The sequence below is a fragment of the Hyposmocoma kahamanoa genome, unplaced genomic scaffold (genome assembly GCF_003589595.1).
Source record: "Hyposmocoma kahamanoa isolate Upper Pololo Valley unplaced genomic scaffold, ASM358959v1 99702, whole genome shotgun sequence".
Classification (NCBI taxonomy): domain Eukaryota; kingdom Metazoa; phylum Arthropoda; class Insecta; order Lepidoptera; family Cosmopterigidae; genus Hyposmocoma; species Hyposmocoma kahamanoa.
In genome coordinates, this window is record NW_020656001.1 from 4495470 (window position 1) to 4516563 (window position 21094).

The 21094-nt window shown below is 37.7% G+C and overlaps 1 protein-coding gene across 4 annotated transcripts in view; it reads left to right on the forward strand.

The window, feature by feature from the left end:
• Positions 1-21094, forward strand: part of LOC113239218 (GRB10-interacting GYF protein 2-like) — a 50725-nt gene that overhangs the window by 10755 nt on the left and 18876 nt on the right. For 2 of the 4 annotated variants that reach the window (XM_026476117.1, XM_026476120.1), the window contains exons 2-14: positions 2658-3065; positions 3142-3299; positions 3385-3555; positions 3683-3783; positions 3956-4058; positions 5248-5366; positions 5812-5951; positions 6074-6453; positions 6632-7220; positions 7556-7909; positions 7980-8063; positions 8948-9040; positions 12942-13058. In XM_026476117.1, coding sequence (XP_026331902.1) covers positions 2709-3065; positions 3142-3299; positions 3385-3555; positions 3683-3783; positions 3956-4058; positions 5248-5366; positions 5812-5951; positions 6074-6453; positions 6632-7220; positions 7556-7909; positions 7980-8063; positions 8948-9040; positions 12942-13058 — 2766 coding nt within the window. In that variant the 5' untranslated portion in view covers positions 2658-2708. The remainder of the gene's footprint in view (positions 1-2657; positions 3066-3141; positions 3300-3384; positions 3556-3682; positions 3784-3955; positions 4059-5247; positions 5367-5811; positions 5952-6073; positions 6454-6631; positions 7221-7555; positions 7910-7979; positions 8064-8947; positions 9041-12941; positions 13059-21094) is intronic. The other 2 variants (XM_026476118.1, XM_026476119.1) reach the window with 2 other exon arrangements.

Below are 21094 nucleotides of genomic sequence, written 5' to 3' on the forward strand. Positions count from 1 at the left end.
CTGCTCTCGAAGGCGTAAAACAGATAAAGGCGCGTCTGCTCCCTCGCATGTCGGTAGATCTGAACTATTGAGAGGCTCTCGCACCTAATCAGTTTTTACTTGTGCGGCCAAACGAACTGCCAACTGATAACTGGAAGGAGAGGAAGCGTGTCGGCGAGAATCGCGAGTGGTAGGTGATGCCGCACAGTTTATGGTGCTGGGTTAAGGAATAGGTACTACGCAGCTAATTCCATGGACCAAGTATCTCGTTGACCTCGCCTTAGAGGATTTACTTAACGTTGTAGACTTTAAGATACAGCGGAAAGTTGGGTTATTTCTACTATTACTAATACTATTTACAGGTTACAGTGTGTGTAGTAACCTATTTGTTAGGTAGAATTTTAAACAGCTTAGTGCCGTTATGCTCCGTTATGCTCTAATTTAATCGATAATAGGTCGTGTGAAACGAAATCAAAAGCCCTAGGCATGCCCAAAAATAGGCCCGTTGTGTACAGGTTTTTATTTACATTTTGTAAAATCTCAGCTATGTAAAACGCTGCATGTGCTGTTGAATTGTTTTTCTGAAACCCATGTTGATAATCTTGTATGATTTTGAAACGATTAAATCTTAATAAAAGCTGGTTGTACCTGACCTTTTTAAATATTTTTGAAAAAACTGGAATCTAAAGTGATAGGTCTGTAGTTAGTAATGTCTGTAGTGTCTCCCTTTTTGTGCAATGGTCATCCGTGGGATTGAGAGTTTTATCTGGAAAGTTCCAGTTTCTAAGGAGAGATTTATTAGAAAGGCAAGTACTCCGCTTATCTAAGTAAGAAACGGAGGTTACGATAGACATGTTATTTTCAGGCGCTCTGCACGTAATCTGTCTGTCCGTCTGTCCTCTACAAATGATTATAGGCTGTGTTAAAAATGTGAATGAGAGTAATTTGTTTACCTTTTTGTAATATATAAAATATAATGAGAATGAAAGAAGATACATTCTCAATTTAGACCGTTTCCACCTTAAATGCCTGCGCTCCATTACGAACGTTTAATGGTACGGTCGAGTGCGTAATACCGAAGTCCTGAGACGAGCCAATATTTAAGGCATTGAATTTACCTAATGCATCGACAGCTTAGATGGTGCGGTCACGTATCACGTATGGCGGAGGATACACTGGCGAAGCGCATCTACTACTCTGAACTCGAGGAGGGAAGGCAGGGCAGCAGGCAGGTCGACTCCTCAGGTATAAAGATGGTCAGGAGAGACATATGAGAAGATGCAACATCGAGCCGTCTCAATGGGAAGATTTGGCTGCACTGCGCCTTGAATGGCGGGGGATTATGAAGAAGCAAGTCCACAAGTTCGAAGAGCGGCGTAAAGCGTTTAGGGGCCCACCTTCCGCTATTACAGTAATTACGTTGGCGGTGAACTCACGTGCTCTCAATGTGCACGAGGGTTCGCCACGAAGATTGGCTACATTAGTCATGTTCGAGCGCATCAACGCCAACTCAACTAGGAGTCGAAGTGGTCGCCTTGATCGAACACGGTCGGATAGATAGATATAAAACAGAAATGTTTTATTTCAGGTTATATCAGGTTCACTTTGTTAGTAAATTACATAAAATTTGTTTGTGGGTCTTAATTACGAAATTAAACAAATAATAAGAAGAGTAAGTAAAAAGTGAACAGGACACAATTCTTGCCACGATTACTGAGCTCCCAGTACGTGAAGTTTAGTAAACCTTGCGAGCAGAACAGAATCCAAAATATCTATTCTATTGAAAACTCTTCGAGCTCTGTTACACTTTGTAGACAGGATTTTTTATTTTTTTTATTTTTTATTGTGACTCGGCAAAATGACTGCACCGCGCCTGATGGAAAGTGCGAATACAGTCCAGAGATGAGAGTAACGGATGGAAAACACAAATATCTTCACTCCGTCACTGATGCACACATTCTTTCGCATCAATGCACAAAAATCGGCTACACCGACGCGACGTCGGCAAACATGCCGGACGCCTTACAGTAGCGAGGAAGCCGAAACAGAGCCATTATTATAAGCCAACACATTTTGAACAGAATGCGTAAGACTTGTGAGCCTTCAGACTGCTTGTGTATATATTTGAGCTACACGATGACAAGCTGTGTATTTTCTTCTTATGTTTAGGTTGTCATTTAAGTTTTTCGTGTCTCTGAGCTCAAGACTTTCAAATTGCTTTACGCACCTCAATGGAACACCGCAAATAATTAAAGGTGGAACAATTGTCTGGACAATGGCCGTTATATTTAAATAACATAAATAATCATTCGTTATATATTTATATATACAAAATCCCATCGCATAGCTTAATTTACAAATTCTTAATTTAATAATTATAAATAATTTGCCACTAGTCGACATGCCCAGCAGCCCCATGCCGTCCGAGGATTAGTAACACGCACAATATCATTTCCATTTATCTATTATAATATGTTTTAGAACAACTTGATTATGTATAACTAAGTTCGGGGAGAATATTGTTTCATATTAATGTTTACAATAACGGTTCGACATCTTGCAATTTGTTTCTGTGTGCACTCAATACGGATGGACTTATTGTAGTGCATGGGCGAATGTTATTATTATTATTATGTTCATAATTTAGTTGCATACTTGAATAAGTTACTTTTTTCCAGTCGCTGCCTGCTACTGCGTACTTTCTTGATTATCCTCCACTCATTGATACCATGGGTGACCGCAACAATCCCATAATGTTTGGACCTGAGTGGCTCCGTAATTTGCCACGAGAGCGCAATGCTGGAAGTTCTGGCAATAACAGTCAGAACGCTACCACAGCTTCAGGACCTGGTAATTCTGGAGCTGTGGCGTCGAATGCAGTTGCCACCAGTACATCCACAATGACAAACACTTCAAACACAACTCCTAAAGTTCAGTTGGCTAAACTCAGATATGGTAGAGAAGAGATGCTGGCTTTATATGATAGAACATCAGAAGCTCCACCAGAACTAAAGTACATTGACATACTGTACCAGCCTACGGGGAAACCCCCGTTTGCGCTAAATAATTCATTTGAAGATGAGATGGTGGGTCATACAATTTTAAGTTTGCTTTATTGGTGAAAGAGTATTAATTTTAATAAATTTTATACTTTGCTTTTAGCGAGATTCTATGCGAACAGGACCACCGATTGGGGCAATGCCGCCTGGGGATAGGTTTGGGGGGATGAGCCGTGGCATGGGCAGAGGAATTAACGTCAACGAATCCGGGCGTGGTCGTGGGGCTCGCATGGCGTTCACACGCCAGCCGTCATCCGGAAGGTAAGCACCAGCCAACTTCAGTTTCTATTTCCAATTAAAAAGAGTTGATTGAATTACATCTATTGAATTACAATAACTACGGCAGGAGTACCACTTCGTGGCACTTGGGAGCACCCAGAATGCCCAGCTACAGTGGTGGGACAGACGAAGACTCCGCTCCTTCATTACGGTCTTGGAATAACAGCAATGGAGGGAATGCCGCCAACAGAAGCAGTGGGGATCAGGCCGAGTGGGCCTCAAATAAAATGTTTAGAAAGTATGGACAATTTTCAAATTTTGTACTATTTGTTTTGTTCGTAACATCGAGAATAAGATAGGTGTTAATAATTACTACGTCTTTAATTATTACTACGTCTAGTCAATGTAATTTACTTTGTACACAGTAAACGTCCCGGCGCTAATACCAATTGGAGGCAGTCGTCCCGTGATGACGAGGAGTGGCGTCAGTCAGATACAAACAGATCACGCTCACAACAGCAGTGGGGTTAGTATTGACGTTATTAGTATGTGATAAGGAGTGATATGACCAAGTGCACGATTTGTTCGTCCCACATTTGGCATCATGAAAAAAAATATTTTGAAAATAATATTGACTTGAGATATTTATTACTTATATCAAAGAAGACTAGCCAATAAATTATGTACATCGCTTGTAGAGAGAGATTGGGGCGACAGGCCACCGCAAGATAAGCAGTCTTGGAATTCAAATCGCCGGGGTTGGGGTGGTGATACACAAAATGAAGACAATTTACCCGAATGGTAAGTGTGCCAAACATTCACATTTACATGTGCGTTTACCTAATTAATTGGCTGTATCTACTTGCATTTAAAAACGAAAAAAGTGTGCCTTACAATATTTAGTTATATAGCCATGTTTGTGTTCCACTGCTGGTCGAAGAAAGTTTTTGAATTATAATACATACAATGTGTTGATGTGCATTCTCACCATATTTGCAGAGGTCATTCTATATCCGAAACTGGACCCAAATCACAAAAATGTAAATCGAAAAAAATATCCTAAATTCTTATTTTTTATTTAATTGCGATTGATTCACAATCGCCTGATCCTGTATGAAACAAAGGTCATTCATTTGCACAGCACGTGCTACCAAACTTTATAGCGCAGCCGCAGGAACTGAGAAAATATTGCTATCTTTTTCTCAAACCCATTAAGGGCACGCGCCTGCCTAAGTAGTGTGCTCCCTCGCGCACAAGAGTTATGTGGGATAGCCGATCTTGCCACAATTCAAGTGATCTAGCTAGTCTTTCACGAAATGCCACGTGGTTTGGTATGTAAACAAGAGTCAGTGCAAAAAAGAACCGCCACCAGTTTCACCAGATCCTGCATTACCATCAAGTGCAAGTGCGTGACTATTGCTTATGGGATGATGTGAAACGTTTAGTTTACTCGGAGGAAATTACGAGTGTCGAAGAATCGTCTCTGGTTTCGAAGTTGTGAAGTCGAATGTGCTAAGAAAGTTGAAACACAATTCATGTGTGAACTAGGTAATTCCAGCAATACTTTCATGTAACCTAAATTTGGTAAGTACCAAATCTAAGCTACAAAAACTTTTTTCAGTCAACTTTTCTAATTATTGTAAATAACTAGTAAATTATAAATTATGACAACACGGGTACATAATCGTAAATAAAAAATAGGTGAATAAGCGATTGAGAAAGATTACGTATCGCTCGTTGTCATTGCTCGCGCGCTGTGCATACGACTAGGGATAATTTTGCAAAACTTTACTAGATAAAATTAGCCAGAATATTGAACATAATATTTATTTCATATTTTTATTTGATTTATCATTATTCCTATTATTAATTTCTTAAATATGGCGATAATGCAAATCAACACACAGTATATGTGTTTACAAATATTTAAATGACCTTGTACAGATCAATATTTGTATTTTAAGTGAAATTCTTGTTTGTGTGTTTAAAGGGCTGTTGACAACGCAGAAGCGCCTCATGGAGGAACGTTTGACTCCTCAGGAGCTTTCCATGGATACAGTAATGATGACACTAACTTGCCAAAGAGCCAAGATTCTGCATATGGTAAATGTAAAAGGATACTGTTTTGCTTCGCTGCATACGTACATTCTTTTTGATGATAGTCCTACAATAAACTTTTCTTTGGTGTTATTGAAATGGGTAATTGCACGAAATTATACCTTGGTGATGTTATTCCGTTTGTATGTTACGTAATACTGATTTCTTTTTGCTCTTGTAGTATTGCTTCATCACCGATAAATAATGTTTTGAAAACCAGTACACTTAATGACTTCACATAACATTTTGTTGTTTATGTTAATGCCCCTTATTGACTTATATGGGATTTATGCATGGCCGTCACCTTATAAATTGTCGTGTTTGTGTCGTGTTCTGTGTAAGGGACATGATATTGAATTGAATTGATATGAATGTGTGTTTTTTAGTATGCACACATGGATACAGTGACGCATTTTACGCTTTTCTGAAATGATTTAGTTCTATATTCCTTTTCTAGCTCTCACTCGGTCGCACACACATGGCAGCTTCGCAAGATCAAGAACATCTGAGGAGTCTTCAGAAGAGTGGTGGGCTTCTGAAAAAGCAAAGAAATTGTCTCCAAAGAGATTTGATACCAGTGACCTCAAGTTTAAAAAGGTAAATACTCGCAATACAGTTTAATTTCAGTCCTGTTATAATGGTATTCGGTACCCAGAATTCTGAGGTACACCTTAAACTTGAGATAAAAGTTAATCAAATTATCATGTCGTCTCTTTTAGCAGAGTGCAGTGATCCCTGATTTGCCTGGTGCGAGTTCTTCTAAAACATCCAACAAAGATGAAAAGGCACATGAAAAATCTGATGTAGCTGCGTCGAATGTCGAACCGCCAGATAACTCACTTGGCGCTGAGGATTCATTTTCAAAAAAGAGCGTCAGGTTTGCCGAGAGTAAAACATTTGATGCGATGATGAGATCCGATATAAATCTAGAAGAATCCACTGACGAGAGAAGCAATTTCCAATCAGTCATGATAACGCCTAACAACAGCTTGCGTCAAAAACACCAAAACATCGTGGCATCATCTGTCAAGAACCAAAATCGTAAAGGCGGATTACTCCAGCTCCTACAAAACAAGACACCTAATCAGCCCTTGGACAGGTAAGACAAAAAATGTGATTCATTTTTGCTTCATTAATATTTTGCGTTCATTCTGAATTTGTTTTCGCCGAGAAGAACAAGCGAGAAGCTTAGTTGATGTTCCCTTCAATGCCATCGTTATATTTGACTAAATTCTTTTGTGATTTTATGCTGATATAATTATTTATTTATACTTCAGTGAGCAGATGAAAATTACCCCTGAGGGAGAACTGGTTGAAGATGTCATTGATTTAAATTTGGAGAATAAAGAGTTGCTTGCAAATTTGCCATCAGCTGGATCAAATTCAATGGTTTCTAACTCAGGCTTGCCTTCATCAATGTCAACAGTTGTGAACTCCTTGCCTCAAATGCCTAATTCCCCTATGCAGCTGAGAATTGCCAGTCCCGTTCTTCCAAATCAACATGCTATGAATCAGAAGCCAAACTTATCTACACATGGGATGCAAGCAACTGGAATCCAGAATCCAGGAATGCAATCCGTTGGCATTGGTAACTCAGTATTGAACACGCCACTCGTCTTACAACCACTTGGTCCATCAAACAGTGGGATGGGACAAACCATGATTCCAATTCAGGGGATTCCGCAAGCTGTTATGCCTAATCAAGGAATGATAAATCCAAATATGGGCGCCACAGGAGTTCCAAGTGGAGGGATGGGAATTCCTGGTTTCCCTACAGGTGGCAATTTACCAGGAATGTCGAATGCAAATGTCGCTAACAGTTCATTGTTTATGGGGCCAAATATAGGTCAAAGTAATAGTAACGCTGTAAGTCCCCTTGAAATATTATGGAATGACAATGCCTCGATTACCACAGATAGTTACACGCCCGCATAGCGAATCGGAATGTTAAAATTTAGTTTTTCATTTAGCCACTTTAAACACATGCTTTGTATAATATTACAAAAATGAATGCTTCTCTACTTGTTTAAAAGTACTTTTTTTTCCAATTAACATTAAATATTGGAATTTTATAGAAGATTGAAGTACATTGTACAGCAGAGGGTACATTTTTGTGATTGAGCACTTTTTTATATTGAAAAACCAACGGCTTTTGACGGAAGACTGGTATGGGCGTGTTTTTAAATACACCTTTGTTTCAGATGCAGTCATCTGGGGATATACCAATGCCAAATCATGGAAACCAAACTAATACCCTCTTCCCCATGCATGGACTGCAACACTCTGGAGCCCAGGCACCGTTTAATTCTTCCATTTACAGTAACATTATTCAGCAACCACCTCCTCCTCCTCCAGCTCCTAATTCTCAGAATCTAGCGGAACAATGGTACTACGAAGATCCAAAGAAAACTATTCAGGGTCCATTTTCTTCCAAGGAAATGTATAGCTGGTATCACGCTGGGTTTTTTAGCCCAAGCCTAATGGTACGCAGGGCCTGTGACGCAGTCATGCGGCCTTTGGGCTCTTACGGCGCTGTAGTGCCTTTTGCTCAGATGGTAAGATAAATATGATGCACATTAATGAATTGTATGATTGGTTGGGTAACAAATTTATTGCTTGTTCCAGGATTTATTGTCTTTCCCCTTCGAATCCCACAATCAAGGCCCCCACGAATCGATGCTCAATTCACAACAAGGACTTGGATTAGAAGTAAGAGACGAGAGATAATATTATATTTTGTTATTGAGCGAATATGAAACACTCCTAAAACGTCGCATATAAAAACTTCACACTCTGGAGTTGAAAACCAGTCTCACCCAAAGACTCCCATTTCACTTACTTCCACAAATTTACAACACTATTTGCCGTAAACTTCCTGAAGTTACAACCTGATTATACGACAATTTAAATAAAAAATAGAAAATTGGTTGTTAGATACTGACTATCAACAAACTGAGGATCTAATATTAAATAATAAATAAATCTTGCCACACTATTGCATAACACAGGATGGACAGGCGTGTAGCTTTCCATCAGGTGCACGACTTATTCGTCCCGTCACTTGATATTTTAAAAAAGAACACAATTATTGCGCACTTATACACATACACCTCCACACATTTTTGGATTCCGTGATACAAGCCTAGAGCGTTGTGCGGGGTCCGCTGGTAATTGTGCTTTAATCATAAATAACTATTATTGACTCTTATTATTAAGGAATAAACATAATTATAATAATAACTTTCGCCCATGTGCAACCTTTTTATGATTATACTACCTATAATATATATATTTTAAAGTTCTTTATTATTCGATTTCAAATACTTGAAATCGAAATTGAGGCCTGGACTTATACAAGTCCAGGCCTTTTGGAGCTGTGACTGTCTCCAGTATTTTCGCCAAGTGTTGTAAATTTAAACATGGATTGTGCCAATCAATCCACTTATTGGTGAAACAAGTTGCAGCGCTCAGTGATAGTTCATTGGATATTTTCGTGGAAGCGCTAGATCCTTTTAATGCGTACGTGAGTGGATCTGCATGTTAGTCTGAATTTTATTTGATTGGATGATAAAGGTTGATTATTTATATTTTAGGTGATGTCTGGCATGAACGACTCCGCGATTGATACAATGCAATTCGGCACAGTGGGGATAATGAGAAACCCATCCTTTGGCCAGCAGCAAATGGTAAAATTGTTGTTCTCGATGAGTGACTTGCACACTGGTTTTCATGGTGTCTCGGAACTTCTGGGTTCTAACCCCGGCCATGTCGATGTAGAAACACTTAATTTTTCTACATTGTCTCCGGTCTGGGTGTTTGTTGTAGCGACGTCGTTTTTTATTTCCACAACACAAGCGCTTTAGTTACTTACTTCGGGGTCAATGTGGTGTTGTCTAATATTTCTTGTTTAATATTAAATGCGTAGTAAATTACCTCGTTGCCGAGAGTTGTTACAAACATATCTAATTAAATGTCAACTACGAGGGGAGGTCCAAAAGTCCGCGGAATGGAGGGGTTGTAAATAATTAAAACAATAAGCTATTTTTCCTTTTCAATATAATTACCTGTGAGCTCAATACATTTTTTAGATCTCGAAATTAGCTTTTCTATGCCATCGAAAAAATATTTTTTCTCTTTGCTCTCAAAATGAGCTAAAATTGCTGCCTTAACCTCTTCATCGTCGCGAAATTTTTTCCCACGTAATTCTTTTTTCAAATTTGGGAACAAATAATAATCGCTGGGGGCTAGGTCCGGGCTGTAAGGTGGGTGGGTCAGCGATTGAAAGCCACACTTGTGTAGAGCAGCCATCGCAACATTGCTCTTGTGAACCGGTGCGTTGTCTTGCAAAAGCAACACACCCTTTGTCCATTTTCCCCGCCTTTTTTCTTTGACAGCTTCCTTCAGTCTCTCTAATGTTCTTGCGTAATATTCTCCCGTTATATTGACCCCCTTTTCTTTGTAGTCAACCAATAAAATTCCTTCACAATCCCAAAAAACCGTAGCCATGATTTTTCCAGCCGATTCCGACACCTTAAACTTTTTAGGGGGTGGTGTACCCTTTTTATGCCATGCATTGACTCCTGTTTGGACTCGGGCTCAAAGTGATGAACCCAAGTTTCATCTCCAGTAACAATTTGCTCCAAAATTGGGGTAGGTTCTGCGCCACACAGCTCCAAGAAGTGCATTGATGCATCGATTCTTTATTGCTTTTCAGACGGCGTGAGCATTCTCGGCACCCATCTTGCACTGACTTTCGTCATGCCAAGATGATCGTGTAGGATCCTCAAAATGGTAGTGTCTGATACTCCTACTAATGCAAACAGCTGTTTCTTCTTCAGACGGGCATCTTCCAATATAAATTTTTCGATTTTTTCAACATTGTCTGATGTGGTGGCCTCAACTGGCCGTCCTGGGCGAGGATCGTCTTCAATTGATTCTCTGCCATGTTTGAAAAGACCGTGCCACTTGTAAATCATTGTTTTACCAGGGCACTGATCCCCATAAACAGTTTCCATCTCATTCACAATGGTTTGAGGAGGTTTTCCTTGCTTGGTAAGGAATTTGATGACAGCACGAAACTCGATTTGCTCCATATTTGCAGTTTTCTTCCGGATTTACTTGTTTGTAGGGCGATATCTCGTAAACTAATGAAGTTAAAAGGGTGAAGCTTGATATATATACCCCTAATGAGTATCTGATTAGTACCACATCAAGCAAGCGTAATTAGCGGGCTCCCGCCCCCTCCATTCCGCGGACTTTTGGACCTCCCCTCGTATGTTCTCAATGAAAAGGTTCATGCACTTTTCCTATATTGTTAACTTCCTATTCTATATATATCTTTTGACCGCTCTATCTCTATATCTATCATAAATATGTTTATTGGGCTTGACTTGGTGTTAAGTTGATTAGGCATAGGCTACTGTGGCCGTAATGTCGCGGATTGTGACCTCCGTATAAGCTCCCCTAGAAAGTGCGTGTACGGCATGGTGGCAGACAGTGCAGTGCATGTTGCCGCCCAGTGCTCTCTACTTTACGGCCCGCTGTAATCTTCTATTTAAAAAATACTACCTACTGTATAAAAAGTCGCGAACTTTCTACTATCTACTCTAATATTTGGCTAACAAAACATTAGTACTTGTCAAAAGTTTTACGTACGACTATTCATTGGCAAATCAGGTGTAAATTATCAAAACCGTTTAGCCTTACAGTGGTGTTCATTCTTATTCTGTAATTAACCTGCACCCGTAGTATGCTATCATTTTGAAATTTTATCGCGATAGCGAACATGGCGAGCACCGTGAGGCCACATTTTCGTCGCAAAGCGCGTGTCGCGATCAATGTCTCCGACCAACGAAGATCACAGCTCATTTTAAAACATATTGACAGTTCTGCGCAGTAATTTTATCTACGTAATAATTGAGCGCGACAAACCTACAGACATAAACAGAAGTAATAAAAAGAAACAGGTTGTTATATATTATTTGTTGGAAAAAGGTGAGGAGAACATGTTTAATACAGTTTTATACGTGAAAGTAATTTGATATACGTAAATAATAGCTAATGTAATCTAAAATTGTCTAGTGTGGGTTCTATATTATGTTTCAGCGAAAATGTCGAGAGGATAAGAGGATCGAGTGCTTAGAAAATTATAAAATAAGCCGAAATGGACTTTTCCGTTATTTTTCACAAAGACTTTGTGTGTGGCATTCGCAAATTTTGAAAGCGTATGAAAGCTTTCTGTCGTTTTTATTATTAATTTATTGAGCATTGGTTATATACCCATCAGCTTAAACAGGTACCAAATAATTAAGAAACTTAAAACGTAATAATCTTAAACCAAATTTTTTATTTATGTAACTACAAGAACCCGCCATTTTTTGTGTTGTCGTTTTACAACGATGTAATTAAAAGAATTTCAATGTTCGTGGAGGTGATCAAACGACAAAGATAGTTATATACGCAATTTCATACCGTTATCATTGTTCCTCAAAATGTATAAATATTCGCAATAAAAAAAATAAAAATTATTAATGGCAATATAGCTTTATCAACTGCGATAAACATATCACGGGAGATTGATACATTTTATCATATAGCATGCGATGTAACACCGTAGCCGTAGCACGGCTGCTAATCGTTAAAAATGGAATTGGTGTTTTGTATAACATAACCGTGTTTTCTATAAAACTATGAATTTGCCCAAACGTTAGTGTTTCTACTACAAATACTAATGTCAAAACAGTACGACATTTTTGGCCTTATAACATTTTCTTGTGTTTAGCCGACCGTTGTCTTTTAAATTAGTTCGTAGTAAGGAGTTCAGCAGGTCGATTCAGAACCTTGCGATAACTTTGTTGTCGACCGATTCGATGAGATATAGCACGATTTCTTTTCATTTTTACTTTTACACAATAACCGAATCGAACGTCAAATTTTCGTATTCGAAACCGAATCGAAATGACGCCTCACCCGTACGATTAAATTACTCGTACTTCTCGACCGGCGAAGGCTAGAAACGTTATTCAGAACACTGTTATCGAATGAAAGTTACCGAATGTACTATTGTTTACAAAGCAAGAATGTAATAAGAAAATGTTTTATTATTTTAAATAAAATCTGGATTTTGTTCAATTTTATTAATTTGTTTTAATACGAGACTAATGAATTCCTATATTTAGGCCTTTAAAGTCTTAAAAATGTATATAACATTTAAATTTTATACATATAATTAAATTTAATTTTTCTTATAATCTATATTCGCCGACTAACTCCATAAACGTTGTTGGATAACGATATCATATCCGAATCGAAAATTTTAAGTCGAATGTTCTGAATAGCTCGGAAAGCGCCCTTCGATTCGAGAACGATATCCAATCGAACGATTCGGTTAAAATATCGAAGAGTTCTGAATCGGGGTCCTGGACAGAAACCAAACAACCTAAATATGGCGACCCCTCGTTAACTCCCAAAATATAAGAATTTTGTTGTTCTGAATTCACATCTACTTAAAATAAAATGTATTAAGCTTATACAAATTTATTGCATGAACCATGGTCCTTTGCCCAACATTCGTCATTGCTATTCCAGGATTCGTTATGGAGCCAGCCGTCTCCCTCTCCAGATTTAATGTGGATGCAGCAAGCGATGAACGCGCGTAACGAGACTCGAGTCAACAATCTGCCAATGTTTTTCTGGGACCAACAGGTAAGATCTAACGAAAACAGAGATGAATACAGGTTGGGTCAATTTGTCAGCACGCTTCAGAACCGTGTTTACTAAAAGTTTGTTGTAAATGATGTTTGGTGATAATTAATGTTGAAGCGTGATCACAAGTGGAGGCCGACCCGAAATCAAATTGCGATTGTGATTTAGTTCGTAAAACACTGTCGATAATCTACAAATCATGTGGACAATTATTATGTTCTTAAATATTTTTAATCTCGGAGTGATGGGTTGTCGATATGATTATTTCAAACAAAAAATATCAATTTTGAATTTGTAATGTTGTATGAAATTAATGACTTAGTCTATTTCAAGGGCAGTTGAACGTAAAAATGTTATTGATATTTTTTATTTGCGTATATTTATCTACACAATTTTTGCCCTACGATGCGATGTAACAATCTGATTAATTTGCAGATAGAAATAGCACAAATGTTTTTTCATTGTTTCTTAACTACACTGAGGCTTACTTGCTTTTTAATATCGCTTCCCAAGCAACAAGGAATCATGAACGACATGGGCATGCATTAGTTCCGTTGAAAAAATCTAGTGTCATGAGAAGCGATAAAAATGACATCCAGTAGTTCGATTTCATAATATTTTCACACTGAAAGTTTGTTAATTTTCACTACACATTTGATCGGTGCCTTTGTACCGTTCGCCTACAATTTCATGAAGGTAATTTATTACGGTTTACGGTAACATAAAAAGAGTTATGTATGCATATTATGGTTGTTGGAATATTTTCTTTTTTTTTACTTTCTACCGTACAATTTCATTTGCGTATTTACGTAGACGTGGCCTACTAAAAACTGTACTTACTAATTAGTAGTAAAGTAAAGTTTCACGTAGACCTGGTTGCCCGCCGCACGCGTCCGACTGTACGACATACTTTTTACTGTGGTGTTATGTGAAATTGCTTTAGCCACGCGCTTTAGGCGGCAGATGACGGATCGAGTGAGGCGTGTGTTGCTGGTAGCTTTATACCTGATTGATATTTAATGTTGCACTACAACTGTCGCGACGAATGTGGCTGGCGTGCTTGTGCCGCATGACAGTAGTGTCGCGAGGCAACAGAATGTAACATAGGTTTTTGTTTGCAAATTGCATTTTTCTCGCTGATCATGGCTTTATAACTTAATTATACTGTACGTTTATGTGTATATTGTTATTTTATATGTATGTATATTTGGAGAAATACCAAACAGTACAATAGTTTTACTGTAAGTAAAACCCTCAAATACTTTCATGATTCCTTTTAGTCGAGCTACAAAGGCGTACACCCGATTATGTTCCGTGGCGTAATGAAATATATTCTATTGTATTATTTTCCAAATACTCTACTAGCGTTGCACTGGTTTGCGTATGTTCCATATTATTATTTTATTGCGCAACTGCTATACTCCTCCCCGTTTGCACGTTACTAGCTCGTGGTTTATGCACTATACTTTAAATATTAGTGGCTTAGTGGTGGAGCGCTTGGGTACTACATGAGAAGGTCCTGGGTTCGATTTCCATTTGAACCAGAAGAGGAGTTTTTAATATCCTATCTCTGGCATTCATCGTATGGGGATTTCCTTATTTTTAGACCAGATTGTTATAATTGCTGGCACATTTATTTATTATTTATGTTTATTATAGTGTACAATTATCATACATTCGAAGTTTTGGTAACTAATTTTGCCACTTGTAACATAAAAGAGGCGTAGCACTTTTTGTGACGGCTACGAAAACGTAACACAACTGTATTTATTGTTAAGGGGTTTTTGCGTTACTAAATGTTTTAACCTGTTTACTAAAACAAGTCTCCGAAATTACGTAATAACCAGTGATCGGAATAGGTCGAGTATATTTACCTAAAATTCAAATAATACACATAGAATGTGTAATGCCGTACTTGTTAAATATAAAAGGTATAAAAACAAATGCTTATATTTTCACGTCTAATTACGAAACTTCTTGCAGTTACATATGAATAAGGAATGAAATACAATACAACAATTACGGAATTTCATTGCATTATCCAGTGCTATGTGTATTGCTTCCTCGAAGTTCGCTTTTTCCCAGTTGTCACCACTGGCGACAAATGGAAAAAAAAATCTCATATGTTACTAGGTCGTAACGGGATAAAAAAGTCTCAGTTGTTGTCAGAGGTGATTTCCTGTGGCGATAAATGGGAAAAAAATCCCATGTGTTACCAGGTGGTGACAAACGGGATAAAAAGATCTGTTGTTGCCACTGGCGGCTAATGGAATTTAAAATATCTCAGTAGGTTGCCAGTGGTAAAAAAACAAATGGAATAAAAAATTTCAATTAACGGGAGTTTATTGAGGCCACCGAAATAGAATAAAATAAAATTCGAGTTGTATGATAAAAGTATATATATTACAGATCTATTTATCCCGTTTGTCACCACCTTGTAACATATGGGATTTTTTCCCATTTGTTGCCAGTAGAAATCACCACTGGTAAGAACTGGGATTTTTTTATCCCGTTTGTCACCTCATGGTAACGTATGGGATTTTTTTCCCACTTGTCGCCAGAAGAAATCACCACTGACAACAACTGGGATTTTTTTATCCCGTTTGTCACCTCTTGGTAACACATGGGACTATTTTTCCTCCCATTTGTCGCTAGTGGCAACAAAGCCAGTGGTGACAACCGGGAATAAGCGTCGAAGTGTAGGTAAACATATTCTGCCTATTTCGATATCTGGTAATAACTTATCATAATATTTTATAAAGTTTTTTGAAAAGTAATTTCTGGAAAGCTTACAAAACTTGTACGGTTGTTCTTATTTAAATCTGTCTGTTTGCAATTTCTAGCTTTTCGGTGATCTTAGTACATATTAATTTTCTTAACCATATAACATTTGCGTTATTTTACATGTGGCAAAGCAGGTCATTGCAATTGTAATGTATGGGGCTGTTTCCCACGTCTGTATACAAACATTCTTAACAGATATCCGAAACCAGTCTCGAAAATGGTTTTGTGAAATTAAAAAAGCTATTACTTTCAAATGACTAAATGCATTTTATTATACCTAAATTGTAAGCTTCAACCAACTTAGGCAATTAAATTGTTTTTAAAGTAAACAGTGATCATTCTGTATTGTAATGTACGAGAATTTATTGAAGGCCCTTGAAAATTTTTATTTGTTTATATTTTTCTTGTTACTTCCATAGTGACGGCATCGGTGCACCAACGGTTGGGTGCTTTCCAGTAGAGTCAATTTGGGAATTCACTTTCTTAAATTTGTTTTGGTCTGGGTATTCTAGAAAGTGCCCGGGATTGAATTTTGTTGCTCTGGCACTCTTATATAGTACAGGGGATTCTATTCTTGTAGACCATGTAATTGGTGTGGTGGTCTGGCACAATATTATAAATATTATACACTTTACACCAAATGGCATAAATATCTATATCGTAACCAACGCCAATATGGTAACATTGTTCGTGGACCACCAGAAAATACATTACTCGACAGAATTAATAAACAGCATCAAACGCTACATTTGTGGACGTTTTCCTTTATGAGAGAATTGGCAAAATTAGCTTCCTTGTCCTCCTGCATCTGATTGAAGTTGATGTTAAATAAGCATCTAAACACTAGGACTTCATAGCTGTGCGTTGGGTGTTACTGAAAAACCTAGTAGGAATGAGTGAACTTGCTGGTCGCTAATATGTGACTGTTGCTTTGAGTATAATCGGCGGTTGATTCCTAGAAATATTTTTCTATTTTAATAGAATTAATATATGTAGCTTTATCTAAAAGTGTAACTTTAACTGTTACTTTTAAATGTGTTATTATTATTATTATTATTGTGTCATTACATTACAAGCCATATGTTTATATTTAATCGAATTAATGTTTTCCTGTTAAATTAAGGGTACATGTACATGGAACGTCAACGTTGACAATTTATCTACTATTTGGGTTCTACGCGTAGTTTCTGCATACAGGTTGTCTATAAAATTGATGCCAGGATCGAAAGGGGTATTGAACGTCTAACGTGGTGGGTCGTGGCATGCGGTGGATTTGTCGATTTCATTCATAAAGAACCTTTCTTTGGCGTCGATTTCATTGACATTACCGATGAGAGGACTGTGAAGCACCGGCAACAGAGAGTAATGGGTGTTTTAAACAATATTTGCTATAACGTTCTCAATGCGCCTCTAAGCGCAAGCATTCAGTGCATACAAATCGCTCGCACGCATTGCAGCCAGCGCAGCGGCGAGAGTGATGTATCCATGGGTATTTTGTTAATAACGTAGTGTCATTTCCTTCTCAAAACAAGTATGTTTTCCCTTATTTTGATTAAGAATTTAAATAAAATTCGTTAATTCATGGGTTCGGGTCCTTGTATTGAGTCATTCCTGTTTATTTATTCGACATGTAATATAAAAAGGCTTAAATACTCAAAACGTAAGATTACTAAAAATTCTAAAACACATATTTTCTCTCTACATTTGGAGGACTAACCTCGATCTAGTACGGCTGACAAAGTTCAATAGTAAGCGATTTTACGTTCGCTGCTACGTCAGAACAACACTGTGACCTTATTAAGCGATCCGTCAAGCCAAGACGACACCAATGACATTTTGGTTTCTATTGTATTTCATTACAATAAACTCCGTCAAAAAATAATAACAGAGAAATAATATACAGAAATTGAAATGTCTGTTGTGTTTTTCATCATATAGCAAATTGTCTTCACAATCCTCAAGGGTGTCTTAGAAAGGTTAAATGTGACTTTATGAACCCGTTCCGTTCATTTGTTGTACTGTACGGAAACTTGAGACGGGCAGTCCGGATGACTACTTACCTGAATCATTGAAAGTTGTAGTATAACGTACATGAAGTAATCTTCGTATTCAGAGACTGTTCTTTGTCATTTTACTGGTTTCTAATTAATGAAACTATCAATGAAAGCAGTCAAGTCTGTATCTGCGATTCTATTTGTTTGAGACTGTGGTACCAGTTATAGCAGAAATAACAAAAATGATCTTTCCCATACAATACGTAGCGAAATAAGACTGCCACTGCAACAATTAGGACAATCCTCGAACTGCTCCATCTCAAGTATCCACCCAAAATACTTTGGTGGGGTTCTCCTCGTTAGGTGCGGTTGTTCTCAGGGCCATTTGTTTGCATCATAACAATTGTGATTTTTAATGATTTCTCCGGAAGGAATGGTTAGCGGTTTCCTGTTTAATTGTTTTCTTGAATTCTATTATCATGGCCTTGGAAATATTCACATCTAACGAGGAACTTTGTATGTGTTACATTAGCTGCTTTAACGATTTACCGGAAGTCAACATTTCTTTTTCCAATATACTAACTTATAGTATAAGTAAAGTTTGTTTGTATTCACGAATGTTAGGATTTGCTTGTACGTATATTTTAAATTAGGGGTGCAACGAGAACACGCGCGACTGAATTTTCAAGCTCTCGAGCAAAGACACGATGGAGGTTGTGGCCTGTGAAAAGCAATCCCCGTTGTTTCGCCGAACGAGATGAAATATAACAATGACTTTATTTTTCCACAATTATGTGGTCAGCTTACCGTTGCGCTCCTATGCATAATTTTGCGATTATAAATGTTTTATAATAGTAATTCGGTCTACGTTACATGTCAAAGTGAAAATTGTTGCTACAGTTCATGATTCCTTTTTGCGGTAGGTCGTGGCAGCGAATTGTTCAAACTTCCGTTTTTATAGGGTTTGTGCATAGATATCGGTTCATACAAACAAGCGAATATAGTATGCAAAAATGGGCGCAGAGCCTGGCCTACCACAGAGCCATGCATTACTAGGGTTCCGTAGATTCCAACGGAACGATTTTCAAAATTACGACGCAGTTGGTTCCGACCATCTTTGAAATGTGAAGTGGACGAAAATATACGGGGACCAACATTGCATGGACAGCATTAATTCGTTAAGTAACAGGCCTTCAATTCGAAATAATTTGAATATAATTTCATTCTTTATGCTAATGTCGCCGTTTTGGATATCCTAAATCTATTTGGCTGTAGAGGATCACGCAACTGATGCTAACGCTGTTTATTTCATTGACACCCAGTTCAATGATGTCCCACATGATATTTCAAGTTTCTTTTTTTTAATTTATTGCCCCTTATTTGAGATTACACTTTTTTATCACCGTGTCTGAGACGAACATGACCAAATTATAAAAGTAATGGCGCGGTTTTTTAAAGCTTGGCTACAATTGTATGGATCGATGGACAACCACTGAACGGCAGGACTAGCCTTTTGCTATGAGTACAATAAAACGATGAAGTGAAACGATTTCTTTGAAGAATTTACGATGTGCATCGGAAAGTTAATGTCAGTTAATGAACTGAAAAAAAAAAAAAAAATGTAACCCGCTCTCTTTGAATGTGTGGCACAGCCAGACAGCTACCTTGGATTCGCTACTCACGACTGCTTTTTCTCGCAGTGTTCTGTGCATCGTAGGCGTAGGGACGATTTTAATGCCACCGATGGTGTACTCGAATTGCAATATTCAACGGCTATTCAACTTAGCACTGTTCCTACACTTATCTCGCATCATAAAAAGGTACCAGGCGATCTTCCGCGTGGCGTAGCCGCTGAATGTATTCGAGTTATACCTATACACACGAATAGAATCGTAGCTTGATTTACATTATCTTAGTACGTGAGCGAATCGCGTTATTAATTATTTTTAGAAAAAAAAAAACTTGTCACCAACATAAAGTACGTCAACGACCAAAAATGGAGCCCGATAAAAAAATAAAACTAAAAACTGAAGGAAAACGTGAAACAGTCTTTTCATTCGTTACACCTAAGTCTTATTGAGATAATGTAAACCGAGATTTAATCAAGAAATGTTAACTAGGTACTGTGTAGTCCATTAACTGTTGCCTAAATAAACCGTATGGTTTATTGCAGGATATATAAACGGATCAAACTGACTGCTGTTGAAGATATGAAAGAGCTTATTGTCTTTGCATAACTGCACTAATAAGTAATTGTTATCTTTCCTATTTTTTGTGATTGAACCCGATCCAATTTAATTGTTTGCACAGCGTTTTAGGCCGATCGCACAGTCATCGTTTATAGATGACCATGGAACTGGCCTTTAAATCAAAGACAGTGCAGATACAATAAATCATGGATCAAAACAGAAATGTCATCTTTATAGACATAACCGTAGTGAAGGATCGTCCTTGTAGGGCCGCAAGATATCCCGGCAAGTTGATTGTAACATTACAGGCAGATTTTATTTCAGGGCTTCGCGTAGTCGGTAAAGGAAGAAAGGAGTAACTAAAAATGTAATTGAGCTTGTAGGTCGGAGCCTAGTGAGATCTTGGTTGTTGCTATTGTTATTATTGAAAATCTCAATTAATTAAATTTGTAAAGTTTAGGAAGTCTTAACTATAATTAGAAGCCTTTTAAAGGTATTTAGCGTCTTTACTTCAATGTTGGCTTGCTGTAATGGGAAATTCAAAAATTATTTTTAGCAAGCAAAAGAGGAACTTTGTGGGACGTCGAGAATCGTGTAAACCTTTATTTAATGTTGTGTTACGCCGCCTGTACTTAAATTTTCGTAGCATTGAATGTTTTAAACAATAATAGTAACTTTTTGTAGCATACGGTAAGTCAGAAACGTAATTAACTATCCTAGACAGATTAGCGGTTCTAAACTAAGAAACAATATATTGTTTCTACAAGAAACAATAGGGGGATATTTGAGGATACATATAATTATCAGTGATCGGAAAAGGTAGTTTTTTTTTTGCCTAAACTTCCAGGACCATAGACAGAATATGGAGACTGCCTTACGACAATATTGTTCAGGTACTGGATCTTGATCTGTCTGGATATCGCTGTCTCGCTCCGATGATTTACGACCGAGTCTGCAGTAAATAAATAACAAGTATAATATCATTTACTGTAGTTGTTAGCCAGGGCCCATTGTTCTCTTTGTTCTTCTTTTTAATTATGACGTGAAAGTCCAGTCAGAAAGTTAAAAC